The sequence below is a fragment of the Nyctibius grandis genome, chromosome 10 (assembly GCF_013368605.1).
Source record: "Nyctibius grandis isolate bNycGra1 chromosome 10, bNycGra1.pri, whole genome shotgun sequence".
NCBI classification, from domain to species: domain Eukaryota; kingdom Metazoa; phylum Chordata; class Aves; order Nyctibiiformes; family Nyctibiidae; genus Nyctibius; species Nyctibius grandis.
This window is the reverse complement of record NC_090667.1, coordinates 5,925,525-5,940,100: the sequence shown is the minus strand read 5'-3', so window position 1 is coordinate 5,940,100 and position 14,576 is coordinate 5,925,525. Positions and strand designations below refer to the sequence as shown.

The window sequence follows — 14,576 nt, the reverse complement described above, 5'->3', positions numbered from 1 at the left end:
CTCCACGGAAGTTTATTTTCTCTCTTTTGCACCATCTTGATGGGGGGGATGTGGAATCAGAGCCTATTGTATCTGTGTCAACAGCATTGAATGAACAATGCAGCCATGATACGAGCAAACGCTAGCTCCTCTTCAGATACTCTGCTGATGAAGAACAATCGTAGTGTGGGATATCGAACAGCTGTTGAGACAATTGTACTTTCACTCTCTTAAAAGTATACTAAAATTAGAGTGTACAAACCTGATACCCTTCCCCACACTCTTGCATTATTTCTGGCATTTTTTTTTTACACTCTCCAGATAAGCATGAGCATGAAATGAAGCTGGTCTGTTTTGGTTTTAAGATGTGAGGCAACAGTGTTGTCTGTCTTTCCACAGTGACAAGGGAGTATTTCAACTTTTAAAACCCAGGATTCAATAATTGTGCCGGCTCCATTCACAATACACTCTCTGTTGTGTTTTGTTTGGGCTTTTTACTGGAACTCAACATTGAAGCTAAGCTATTTATCATCACCCTCCTTTAAAATGACTGTTCCCACTCTATGCACAGTCTCATTTTTCCTTACAAAGTGTTGGTGTTGAGAGGACATTCCTCCCTCATGAAGACAAAGCGTTGGGTCCCTTACTTGCAAATACATGTGCATCTTCTCTGAAGAAAAATCCTGTGTATCAAGTAACACTTCATTTATATGGCAATATTTTAACCTGGTACCTGTTGTTGCTACAGCAGCATTCAATGTTTCAGTGGGCTGCCGTCAAAGCAAGTAGGTTACAACATGGGTTATGTGCGAGTACAAAAGTGTGGTGTGCGCATGAGTGAGTGTTTTGTGGGTGAGCGTGTGGGTGTTTGCACGTGAGAAGTTTTCCTACCAGTGAGCGTATGTGGGTGTTTGTAACTCACGTTGAGTCTTGTCTCTGGAAGTTCACGGTTATATATCAAACCAGTTAGAACACTGCTTTCTTTCCTCTCCTCCTATAGTACTTGTTATCCTTTGTCATTAAGAGTTTTGTTGTAATATCTAAATGTGAAAACGAATAAAGTCATAACTGGCAGCTGCTCTCTGGTTCCTGGAGGCCATCGCTGCCCATGGGTGCTGCGGCACTTCGTTCCCCGGGCAGCACCGGGCAGCCCCGCTCTGGCCCAAGCAATTAGCACATTTTGGTTTTATTAGTTATTTTTACTCTGGTGCCCCTTTGCATTTCCCCACATCCTCTAGGAAACAGCTGGCCTTTGTGGCATTTCCATCCAGGATGAAACTCGGCCTTTTCTCATGATGAAGCCGGATATGCTTTGGTTAAGCTTGCTGACAGGAGCCGGTGGCCCAGCGCCCAGCCCTTCGCCCCGCCGCCGTCTCCCCCAGATCCGCGACCTCTCCTCGCCGCCCCGGCCACGGGGGTCTGGGACCCCGCGGCCCCTCCCGCCCTCCTTCACCACTCAGCGGTGACGGGCGCGGGGAGGGACCGACGGCGGCGGAGCCCCCCTCCCGCCCCAGGACCCCCCTCCCCAGCCGCCATGGCGAGGCCCTCAGCGGGCGGAGGGAGGTGCGGCGGCGCCCCGCAGGTGGCGCCCTCACCCCGGCGGCGGCCGCGGGCGGGAAGATGGCGGCGGGGCTCGCGGCGGGCCTGCGGCCATGTGAAACCTGACAGGAAAGCGAAGGGCCGGTGTGAGTCACGGGCTGAAGGAAACGTTCTGTGCCTGGGGAGCGCTGGAGATGGAGCATGAATGGATTTATGGCTATTTCACCCCCAAAAAAACCCAGGAGCTGGGGTGAAACCTGAGGCACGGCTCCCTCCTCACCCCTGTGGTGACCTGCGAAGACCTCAGTGCCATTTGTCCACCAAAATAAGGTCCCCTGAGGAGCGGCTGCCAGCAAAGACGCGGCTGCCCTGTGCGGTGTGGGGAGACCTGAGGACATCCCCTCAGCTCCTGCCGCTCCACCACCATCCCTTCATCCAGCTCCACCACCGATGAAAGCGGCCAAAAGGACCTTTTAATTCTCTTCTCCCCATCCAGGGACCTGCCCGTTTGGGGAATGAGGAGATTGAAGCTGCTCTGCTCATGAAATACCTCATTTTGGTGCACCCTAAAGCAGCACTTGGCTGCTTCTCTCCTGGGGCTCCTCTCCTGGGGCTACCAGCCCTCAGCTGCTTCTCTCCTGCCTCCCAGTCCATCCGTACGGACGTACGGATGAGGGCTGGTGGCCCTGTATGTGGCATAGAGCAACCTCCCGGCTCTTGCTTCGTGAGGAGGAATGGGGCCAAGCAGGCAGCCCTTGCACAGGGAGTCGAGCACGGCAGACCACCTATCTCTGGCAGAAATGCACTCCTCAGGAAGCCAGGCAGGGCAAAATGAAAAGCAACCTTTTCTTGTGGTTAGAAAAGGGAACTGGGAAGTCGCTGGGGCCTTCAGCTTGTTTTGCTTCTAACATGGCCAGCGAATGTTTTCTCAATGCTTTTCAAAAGTGCTTTGAGATCCTTCTCTGAAGCTCAACGCAATAATAGCAAGGAATCCTTCAGGTTCTTAGGACTCCCTGGCTCCTTCTGAGGACATTTTGGCAACAAAGCACATGACTTTGCATCAAAACAATGCAGAGCTCTTAGTGCTGAAAAATCAAACTACTGTCTGCACTGTAAGAATGATGGCTCCAAAACATGTCCTGCACAGTGTAATATCAGTGTGTTTTCCATGACTCTCGCCTTCTGGCTGGGATGAAATTTGGGTGAAATGTTGAGGAGCCATTAATGGCATGTGGCTCCTCACCCAGCATTTACCAAGAAGAGCAAAATTAAAAAAAAATAAAAGTGGGAGCAGAACATTGAGCTGCTGCTTCAGAAACATTTTCTGGATTGTACTGACATCTCTTTAGAGCTTTTCATAAACAGCTTCTCAGAGGACATTACAGAGCCACACACTACATGCCTTTAGCAGAGCCCATAGGGCTGTTCTGCTCTGAGACGCAGGTTTGCAAGCCTGCTGCTTGCCTTGGGAATGGCACAGGTCTCGCCAAGGGCAGGATGAGACCCAACGAAATAAAAAGTCTGTGCTTTGATGGTGTTATCTTACATGCCTATGTAACCAGGTGCATCCCAAATGGATAAACTACAAAACCTTCCAAAAGAGAACAGTTTAATAAGATGCTTAGGTTAAACACCAGCCTTATCAGAGGGCCTTCCTGAGCAGCTGGGGAAGTCACCAAGGAGACCGTATCTCAAAAGAACAGCAGCACAGCTATTTGTTCAGAAATTTCGAAAATATCCTAACTCACAGCCCTGCAGTACTTGTTTTCTTTACCATAAATAATTTTCAGATAGTTTGCTTTTCAAAATCCCAGAGGGCCATTACATTATTTTGTTACTTCTCTGGTCATGAAGAGGCTGAAATCCTCAAAACTATGATGTTAGTTGAAAAGTAATTCACCAAGTCCCGGTTTACAGTATTTCATGGGATTAGTATTTATTAACAACATTTTGAGTGTTTTACTTCACATTTTAGTATGCCAGAAATGAGTAACTCCAAATTAGGTAGGAGTGACCAAATCCTGACACGGAGGCTGCACTATTCCTGCCCCAACAGCCCTTTCGGCGTTAACTGGACAGACCCAACACACGCCACCTTTTTCACACCTACAGCCCTTCTTCCCCCCATTTCAGACACACTTTTAAACCATCTCTCGCATTTTTATGACGGTCAGCGCTCCTGATCTGGAAATTAAAGATGCTGAGGAGCCCGTATGTGTCCCTACATCTAGTTCCTTGAAGAACTGCGGGGCGCTAGAGCCAGGCGTTCCTTACAGACGCCGGTGAAGCAGCAGGAGCGGCCGAGGCCGGGCACATCCAGCCCCGCGCCACCGCCATGGCCGCCCTGCTCCAGACCGCCGTGCCCCCGATGACGTCACCCCACAGAGCCACGCCCAGCCTCTAGCCCCGCCTGCCCGCGGGCGTGGCTCTCGCCCCAGCCCCGCCTCTCGCCCTCGTGGCGCTGGGCGGGGCGTGGCGCGCCTGCGCAGTGTGAGCAGCGCCGGGCTGCAGCCGAGGCGCCAGGCGCGGAGCCGGCGGCGGAGCGCGGCGCGGTTGCGGGAAGGCGCGGGCGGCCCCGCTGCACCCGGGGCGAGCCGAGCCGAGCCGAGCCGAGCCGAGCATGGAGCGGCGGTCACCGGCTGCGGCCGCTGGCCTGGGCAGCGGGATGCGCCGCCCGCCGCACTGAGGCGGCGGCGAGCCCCGAAGCGAAGCGAGGCGGTGCGGCGAGCCCCGCGGGCGCGTGTGAGCGCGACTGAGGCGGCTGCGGCGGCTCCTCTCGGCGCCCTCCTCGGTGCCGGCGCGGGGCTGTGCGGGGAGGGGGCCGCGGCGCCGCCCCCGCCTCCTCCCCTCCCCTCGCCCGGCGCGGGCAGAGGCAGGCGGCCGGCGCTCCCCCGCGGCGGCGGGCGGGCGGCATGAGCGCGGCGCCCTGAGGGGCCGGCGGAGCGGGGCTCGACCCGAGCAGCCTCCCCCGGGGGCCGCGGCCAGCGGATCGGACTCAGCTGGGACCTGCCATGACTCCCTTGGCTCCTCCCATGGCATGAGCCCGTGCTCTCCTCCCCCCTCCGCCTGCTTTTGGTCTTTCTCCGCTCCTGGGCTGTCAGATGGGATAAAATACACCCGGGCGTCCGGGGCTCGGCGCTGCCGCGGGAGAGCGGCGGAGGCAACCGGTGACGGCCGTCGGCTCACCCGGAGTCGAAGATGAGCTGGCGGTGGGCTCGCCAGCACCGGAACGGCGGCTCCTCCGTCCTGCTGCTGCTGCTGCTGCTGCTCTGGCACTGCTGGCTCCGGCCGGCCGGCGCCGACAACGCGAGCCAGGCGTACTACACCGCCCTCATCAACGTGACGGTGCTGAGCCCCGAGCGGGGCGGCCCCACGCTGCTGAGGATCGACCGCGGCCGCTACGGGCAGGATTCCCCCAAGGTGGAGGTCAAGGGCTTGCTGGTGGCTCCCGTCCCCATCAACGGAGGTAACGCTTCCTTCGCAGCCCTCGGGCGCTTGCTGTCGGGTGCCTGCTTTACGGGGTGGTTGGCCTTTGTCTGGGCTTTGCTAGAGAGCTGTGACAAAAGGGGAGGAAGAACTTGCCCAGAGGAAAATGGAAAAAAAATCCCATAAAATCCGTGATCAGAGGGTGCTGGCTTTAATAACTGCTCTGCAAAGCATAGTGTGTTTTCCAGCATGGATCCCAGGAGGCTAGTCCTATTGAGTGATGAAGGTGGTATATCTAAACTAATTACAGAGGGTTGGTAGCCATAGTTAATAGTATTTGGTTACAGCGTTGCAATGAATCTCGGCACAGCTGCATAGCTGTCGCACTGTGATGGATACACATCTGGATGGCTTTTGCAGCTGCATGAAGTCATGATTGTTCAGTGTACATGTCTCAAAAATGCTGTTTAAGCTGACTGTCAAGACTGGGAAGGACTGGAGCCATCAAGCTGTTACTCTCATGACCTGTCCAAAATGCGCTTGTTTGCAGTACTGAACCCTGTGTAGTGCTTCCAAATAAGTTTTCTTTTTATTAAGTGAAGCTGTTGTCCATTGATGGTTTTCTGACAAACGTTGGGTTTTATAGAGAGTATTATCTTGATTATTGCCTGAAATGAAACCAAGTGCTGCAGTCGTAATTATGTGGTTTTAGTAGTATCTTATGTTGAAAACCTTTCTTGACATTATCTAAACTGCCATCTTTAAGAAATGGACCACTTGATGGATCACAGTGGTCCCAACCTGTCTCCTGGATAGTAAACCTCTTAATAATGCATTAAGTGAAATAATGTAGTCAGTTAAAACTAGACTCTTAAGTGGTGAATATTAAGATTTTTTTTAAAATAATTGATAACGCAGAACTACTGTATTATGAAAAGCTTTCGAGAATTTACCAAATCTTAAGATGGGGAGAATACTTCGATGCTTCTTGAGAACAAAATGCATCCTGCTAGGCAGCCTGCTGTAAGCTTCTAGTATGTATGAAGCAGACTGCATCAGCAGATGCTTGCTAGTTTCATTGAAGCTCGGTTTCAATAGCTTTACAAAGTGTTAACTAGAATATGTTAATTCATATGGCATATTTTGGGTGGAAGCGTGAGGAGACATAAATTGTTGAGCAAGTTTACTGTAAAATGATTTTCATTTGTACTTCAAATTCTACCTTCACCATGCTCTCAGGGTCAGCTATCATCAAATATGCTCAGTCTTTCCTCCTTGTGCTTCCTGGTATTCCTCACCCAACCACCATATGAAATCAGGAGGCTGTCCTGAAAGCGTGAGGCATGTAAACACTGTTATTGCAAGCAGTATCCTTAGGGTTTTTAAAACTGCTGCCTTTTAATATATGCAAGGTATCAAAATGCTTGCTTTGTTTAGTAGCTGCATTATTTGTCAAGAAAAACTTTTGCTATTAATTACTGTTTAACCTGCTTCTGTAACTTTTTCTGCTTTCTCCTGATACGGTCTTCACTGAAGCGTGATTAAAACATTGAGAGAGGCTAACAGCATTTTCACTGGAAGCTAATAGTGAGAGAAAAACTAAATAAAATTCTGAGCAGTCCATAAACAGCATTTTTATACCTTAGTGCTAAGTATTGTATGAGGAATAACTTCAGTGAGAAAGCACGGCAGGAATCATGAGATTGCAGACCTCAATTTCTGCAGTTTTGACGTGGTGCAGTCATTAAAACTTTGCTTCAGTTGTTGGGGAGGTTCAGTTTTGTCCTTGTGTTTGTCAACAGAAGACTGTTAGAGCAAACACTGCAGCAGTTGTCTTACTTTGAAGTTCTTCTGAATTGTTCTATTTAGGTTATTACATAGTATACGTTTGATTTGAATTTTGCCAAGGCGTGCTTCATGTGGCTTGAAAATATTTCATGTAGTAGGAAAGGCTGGAATATTTTATGCTTTTAATTAAGATGTTCTTGAACGCTAAAGGGTCTTATGTTTGTATTCTTCCACTTTTTTATCTCTAGATTTGATAAAAAAACAATGCTATCTTGTTGAAAGTAATTCCTCTGATACCTTTTTATCAGCCTGTTAATATTGCTGTAGAACTTGTTTGCAAGATATTTTTTCTAATAGCTCTTAACAGTGGCTAGCACCAGCCTCTGCTGTAAGAGCAGTAAATGCTCTACCCCAGTTCTCATGTATCCTAAGAAGAAAAGGCCTCTACAACTGTTAGCAACTATGTTTGAAGATACATTGATTCTAAAACTGCTCTATGTCAAGCATTCACCCATTCGTGGGCTATCCCTTAAATTTCCACGAAAGTGGGTGATCTGTTAGCACCTTGGTGGCATAGACTGAGGCTACATGTTTTAGAGCTGAAATGTCCTTAATGTCACACTTTTGCATGCTGCGTTAAGATCCCTTACTCGTTGCCTGCAGGGAAATAAATAAATTTACCAACTCAGAATTTAGGACCAATGATCTGCTGCTGAACATACACCATTTGCAGTAGCACAGCCTGTGACTTTAAGGGTTATGCTCTGCAGTGGTTTTTGATAACTTGGGTTCTTGAATGTGCCCAATATTTTATATGCTACTTTTCGAAGTTGCCAGTCCCATGTGGTTACCCATCCTTCACATTTCAGTGCAGAATGATATATTCAATCACTTCTCGTAGAGTAGTTGGGGTTGGAAGGGACCTTTAAAGGTCATCTAGTCCAACCCCCCCTGCAGTGAGCAGGGACATCTTCAACTAGATCAGGTTGCTCAGAGCCCAGTCCAACCTGACCTTGAATGTTTCCAGGGATGGGGGGGCATCTACGACCTCTCCGGGCAACCTGTTCCACTGTTTCACCACCCTCATTGTACAAAATTTCTTCCTTATATCTAGTCTAAATCTGCTCTCTTTTAGTTTAAAACCATTACCCCTTGTCCTGTCGCAACAGGCCCTGCTAAGAAGTTTGTCCCCTTCTTTCTTATAGGCCCTCTTTAAGTACTGGAAAGCTGCTATAAGGTCTGCTTGGAGCCTTCTCTTCTCCAGGCTGAACAGCCCCAACTCTCTCAGCCTGTCCTCATAGGAGAGGTGCTCCAGCCCTCTGATCATCTTCGTGGCCTCCTCTGGACTGGCTCCAACAGCTCTGTGTCCTTCTTATGTTGGGGGCCCCAGAGCTAAATGCAGCACTGCAGGGGGGGGTCTCATGAGATCAGAGCAGAGGAGGAGGATCACCTCCCTCGACCTGCTGGCCACGCTGCTTGTGATGCAGCCCAGGATACGGTTGGCTTTCTGGGCTGCAAGCACATGTTTCTGTCTCACGTCCAGCTTTTCACCCACCAGTACCCCCAAGTCCTTCTCCGCAGGGCTGCTCTCAATCCCTTCGTCCCCCAGCCTGTTTCTTTAGCAGAATTTCTTTAATCTAATTCAACCTCGTCATGTTAATACATGTATTAAAACTCTTTCCCTGTTCTTTTTATAGACCCTTGTATGAAATTGATACTGGTTTTCAAAAGCAGTGTTCCCCTGGAAGTGATACGGCAGTAATTCGTATGACCGCTTGTGAATGTGACTTGTGAAAGTGTGGCTCCAGCGAGCTGTCGGTCACAGTTGGCCGCTGGGCGTAAATACAGCACCTGGGTACGTGGATCTTTGCAAGTGCATTAAATGCACAATAGCAGCAGAGTTTATTAATCTCTCTTCCGTTCTTCCACTTATAGTTCCGTTTCTTCCTTCCCCTAACTTGTGTAATCTTTTGTCATGACTTAAAAATTTCATATAAAAGCAGCATTTTAAACATCTTCTGGATATGAATGCTTGCAGATTATCAAAAAAGGCTCCTCTCGTTCTACATGGAAGGATAATAGTGAAATCCATCTTCACAGCCTGATGTGGCTTTTCTGATAGTTTAGTTCAGGTTTATATCATTTCTTTGGTGAGGTTACTGAGCACTTCTCATTCAGTCCCTTACTCTGTGACTTTGTGGAACCAGCCACTCCAGCCCAAACTTCTCGCAGTAGGTGCTTGTGGCAGTGTCTTTACGTGCACCATGTAAGTGTTCAGCCCTGTGCCGCTCTTGTGACCTCTGCTTTTGAGCATCTTTGGTGTTAAGTGCCTGACATTAGTTGTGGTGCCAACCTTTAGGTGTCAGGCATATTACTCTTGCTATGACAAACCAAGCTAGAAGCCATTGAAAACTCACTTTAATGATTCTTGGTAGAAACTACAGCACTTTGTGGCTTAGTTCCCTCAAAAATGTTCTCTGTGCTGAACAGGTCTTTTCTGTAACTGTTGAGTCTGGGTTATTGCATGTCGTTCTGGGTTTGGATACGCAGTTGAGGACTGGAAACGTCAGTCCTGTGTGCTCTGAAAGTCCTCTCACAGATGGTTGGACCTTGCTGGGAGGCGAGGTTTTGTGCACCTTGGCTGGCTTGGGTAGCGTGGGAGCAGGCAGGGTGGTTAGGACTGGAGATGGGACTGATAGGAAAGGAAATAGCAGCAGACTCAAAGCTGAACTTGAAAACATTAAGACTCACTGAGCCAGTAAGGTCAGGAACGAGGTGGGGAGGGGGGATGGAAAGGGACTGGAGCCTAAAGGGCTTGTGGGGAGGTGGTGGTTGTATGAAAGCTGCAGTGGAGAGAGAACTTGTAGAAAGGGGAGATCTCTGCTGAAGGGGTAGTAGGGTTGTGGCTGGGCAAGGAGATTGAGAATTTGAGGACAAACATGTTTGAAAAAGGTGGAAGTGGGGAAGAAACAATCTTGGCACAATGCTAGGAATGGAGGTGTATCTTGTGCGTGGTACTGTAACTGTAGCATTTTGTAGCATCTGACACTTCGTAAACATGTTGTGTGAACAAGTTTTAGCTGCAGAAGGCTTAAAATGACAGTTTCCTGGTAACTACAGAGCTTTAGGTAACATTCAGAAAGAATTTTGTGTTCCTTTATGGCTCAGAATCCAAAATAATAAGCTTTAGGAAAATGCAACAAGCAAATGTATCAGTAAATATAGAGTAGTGGAAGAAAAGTCTTTTGCATGCTTCCATCCTTACCATGGGTCTCAGTATCCAGCTTAATTAGTCATTAATTGATAACAAAAGTGGACGTTATAAATTGGAATTTACAGCCATAATTGTAGTATACTTACTGAGCTAACGAGATTAAATCTGAACTATTACAGGAATCTTCTAATCTTCAGTGATTTTCTTTTGTTTAACTTCTTCCCTGAAACAAGATTACCTCTTGTTCAGAGTTTCTTTTAATGTTAAAGCCAGCTTTAGTCAAAGCAATTACCTGAAATAGCTCTTTGAAATAAAATATTGCTGTACATAATTCATTGACAGAACTTTTAAAAAGAGGAAATTATAAGTGGCTTGTAATAACACAAGTTGTAATGTGTTGGAAGAGAACATACATATTACACGTATTAAACCCTAATGGGATAGCAAATAACGAGTACCCTTCCTCAAAGTAAGAAAGAATCAGTGCTACTGTGTTGCTTCTGTAAATTTTCCAGCTGAATTCCTTTTCTGGAAATTTTATCACAGGATTATAACTCCCGTGTTGCACAGGGCGGGCTGTTTTGCTGGTCAGGTGTGCTGCGTAGTGCCTGCTGGAGGGAGGGAATGCTTTGGGGTGCAGGCTGCATAGGACTGCATCTTCCCATCTGCTGTTTTCTTTCCCAACAAGTCTCTTGATCTGCTGCCCCTCAAAATACTGGTGGTGTCTCTTCACCTATTGTATTACAGTGATTGAAGGTCAGACTTTAAAATGATTTCTGTATGTATAGCTGAGACAGAGCAGCTCTGGCAACTGGTGCTGGCCTCAGAGTAGAGTATTAGCTGAGATGCAATCAATATCAAGATATCTGACCTTTTTTTTTCTAAAAAAAAAAAAAAAGGGGGGAGGGGAAAGGAGAAGGAAAAAAAAAAAGAAAAAAACTTGGAATAAAACAGTTAATACCCAGGGTGTGGGCCATGGCACTGGCCTTTTTCTGTGAAAAGGGGACAAAGTCTGATAACAGTCAGTGCAGCAACCTTGGCTGAAGTGGGACGTCACAGCTGTGTTCTGAGCAATGCAAGAGCAACATGAACACCTGGTATATGAGAGAAAGCAAACCCAGTCACGGTTCAGAAGTAGGAGACAGTCTGCATTCAGGCAGGTGTGTACTTACTTCTGACAAAGCCTCTGGCAGCTGACCTGTTAATTGCATTTTTGCTACCACAAAATGGCTATCCATCCCTCTTCCAGGGGGAAGGCTAAAGGACCTGGTCAAGCAATTGGAAAAGATGAGGGGGAAAGTACTGTTGCTGTCCTAATGTAAGCTTGCCAATACTTTCTCAGTAGTCGAGGAAGCCTGGCTGGATCTATTGCTTTATTATCTATTTCTTTCACATGAATCCCTAAAATGCTGTCACAAACATTAGTCCTTCAGCAGGAAGGGCTCTGGAATTTTAAAAAAATGCTTAAGGAGAAACAGTTATATGCAAGTTGAGCAGTCCTGTGTGTTCTGCAAGAAGAAACTGAAGCTCTCCTAAAGTTGAGAACAAATGTGCAGCCTAACTATAGATACTTAAATCGCAGCTGATCCTTTTGTAAAGGGGCTCCTCTGTGGTGTTGGGGCTTACAGAAGGGAGGGAGATATTTACAACAACATTGTACACAGCTCTTTAACCCGGCAAGGGGCCACTTCTAACAGAAAATTGGTTTTTTGCCAACACATTCATGGTACATAGGTAGACATGAAGAAAGGAAAGGCAGAGTAAATTACTTCTATTTCAAGTAAGCAAAAAGAGTAGCACACTTATAGGGAAACATACTTAGATGGCTTTCTGTATGCTTGTATCTTCTGAAATTATGAAATTCCATGAGTGGCTTCTGATCATATCTTTTTATGTGCAAGTGATTTGTTTTAGAATAACTTTAATTTAATGTGAAGTCGCTTTTCATTCTGGCATGGACATCATCCAGGTAATACTTGCAAGCCCTAGTCTTTTAGATCGTGATTGGACTTCGGACAATGGAGCGTAGATGACATGATAATGGAGAGCTATTGATGATGATTCTTGCTGACACTGTTCATTTATCTGTGTCCCTTACAGTGCCAACTGATGTGCTTCGCACGTTAGGTGTATAGCAGATATTTTATTTTAGCCAGCTTGCCATGCTAGCACGGTGACCATGATTATAAGACACTCTCTTCAGAGTGTATTAAGTCTGTTGAAAAGACAAGGAGAAAAACTCAGGCTTTCCACTATTATTCCTGAATTTTATTTAGTTAGAAGTTAAAAGATTACTTAATGTTTGTGTGGTGTAGTAGGATGTTAATGTAAAGAAACTCTTATTAACCCTCAAGGGACTTGCAGTTACTCAGTTCAGGTTTATCAAAAACAACCAGATTTTCCTTAATGTTTTTTAATTACTTAAATAGTGCTAAAATAATATTGTCAGCTGTTAATTTTTCATCGGGACACATTGATTCCACCTCGTCAGGAATAACGTGCTGTGTGCATTTTAGTGGTGTTTGTTGGTCTATATCTGGAAAGCTTTTATCTACTAATATCTTGTTTCCTAATCCTGTTGCTCTATCCAGTAACGTTTCATAGCTCTGTCCACAGCTGAAAGAGACTTTGATCTCTGCCGTGGTAGAAAATTTTGTATTACTTTTCCCACAGATGCCGTTTCTGTTCTCTCTTACTACTTTCTCTGTGAGTTTTTAAGCTAAAAATTTCAAGCCATGCAAATGTAAAGGTGCCTACATAGATTTTTTAAAAACTGAACTCTGTACCAGGCTTTTGAGAATGCTGTTTCCCTTTTCAAGGTGCCTTTTGCCTTTTATTGCTTTTATGATTTTGCATTCTAATAGCCCATTACCCTGGTTTTGTGGCCATTTTTGTTTTCACTTGATATCTTAGTTTTGAGCATGATAGTACTGAAGCAAACTGTACATAATCCATAGGATTACTGCTCTTCATCCATCCAATATATTTTGAGTAAATTTATGTTGGCCACAGTGTCTACTTTCAGAGTTCATTTTGGCAGTTTGAGGAGATTCTATGGAATTGTGGCCATTTATTGAATGGTATTTTTCAAAGGAAATATCATACCTGAGATTCTTGAATCTGATTTCACTGGAGAAGGATGGGATTTTTAGCTTTCAAAGTTTGAGAAACTTCTTCTCACAGTCTGCTGGTGCTTTCCCCCTCCCACATTTTTAAGTGGAAATGATCTGAACAAGGGGGAAGTTTGCATTAAACAATAAACTGCTTTTATCTTAACAGAGGACATCAAGATTAGTTGCACGTGTGCCGTGTTACGGTTCTATCACATTTTCAAAAAGGACTATAATCCCTTTAAAAAACGTACTATTCTTTTAAGTTTAAGACTGCAAAGACAAGCTACCAAAGTGTAGTCGATCTGAAAGTGTGCTCCTCTGATCGTTGCTGTTCACGATGGCTGTCACCCGTGCTCCAAAACAACATGTGGGGATCAGTGCTAGCTAGCAATTTCCAAAGGGATCCGAGGAATAATGTCAGGGCAATGGAAGAAAATACTCTATAACAGGCATCTACATTTCAGATTTTCCCTGATCCCTGTGTTTAAAAAAAAAAAAAAGCACAAATACAAAAATAGAGCAAATCGCCCTCCATGTCTGAAATGTCTAATACAGCCTTGAAAAACAATTGTGAAAAGGATGTGCTTGTATCTGGCTCCCCACCCTCCTTCCAGGGGAACAGGGAGAGGCACTTCTTGTCCAAATTAAGAGGTGCAGAGACTTCCTGTGGACTGCCACAATATAGATTCATCTGCACTGGTTTCCTTCAGGCAAGCAAAAGATTTTCTTTTTTGTTTCAGAAAAGATCCTTTAGCTGTTTGAATCTCCTTTGGTACAGGTTTTAACCTGAACTATGTTAAGCTGAGAATGCTTAAAAAAAGCATCTTTTGCTTTGTTTCCAGCTGATATGTTAAACTGGATGTTTTTTGTGGTAGACCTTTTGCTGAAATCCTGTAGTCTCTGCTGAAGAATTCACTTTAAAAGGAAGATTTTATGGGGCACTTCATTTGAATTGCTTTTAGGATCTGTAATGTTTTCAGAGCTATTACGCAAATAAATTTTTTTGGGTTGTCTTGAAAAATCACTGTTTATCCCAACCATTTTTAGCAGCCAAAGATTCTTATACTCTTGGTGTTTGAAAGGGTAAAATATATTTGTATTATACGTTACTGTTGGCTCTAAATTTCTAAAATCCTTTAGTCGGTGTGATACACTGGTCATATCATTAAACTGTGTGTTTCCAGTTGTGTAAACAGAAATGTCTCATCAGTTTCAGCTGCTGTACCGTGGGGTTATCTTCTGCGTTGCATTTTGTGCCTTTTGTACGTAGCTCTGTGTGGGTTTGGGTTGTTCCAGGATACGTTACAGCATCAGAAAGGACAGAAGAAGAGCTTTGCATGCTGTTGATTTCAGATGTTTGGCATTTGCCATTTCTGTTGCTCTTCCTTTATAACGTCAATATCTGTTTAGGTGACAACTTGAGCCCATCGTGTTTGCAAAACCATTTGTTTCTCTCTGATTTCAGTGCACTTCCTTGTAGACGAAATGTGCATATGTAAAAAGCTGATGTTGGCTGC

General features: G+C 45.9%; 1 protein-coding gene across 4 annotated transcripts in view; it reads left to right on the top strand.

Moving 5' to 3' along the window:
• The first annotated feature begins 4,455 nt into the window (after positions 1-4,455).
• Positions 4,456-14,576, top strand: part of RNF130 (ring finger protein 130) — a 57,545-nt gene continuing 47,424 nt past the window's right edge. For 3 of the 4 annotated variants that reach the window (XM_068408421.1, XM_068408420.1, XM_068408422.1), the window contains exon 1: positions 4,634-4,984. In XM_068408421.1, the coding sequence (XP_068264522.1) occupies positions 4,717-4,984 (268 nt within the window). In that variant the 5' untranslated portion in view covers positions 4,634-4,716. The other variant, XM_068408423.1, reaches the window with a different exon arrangement.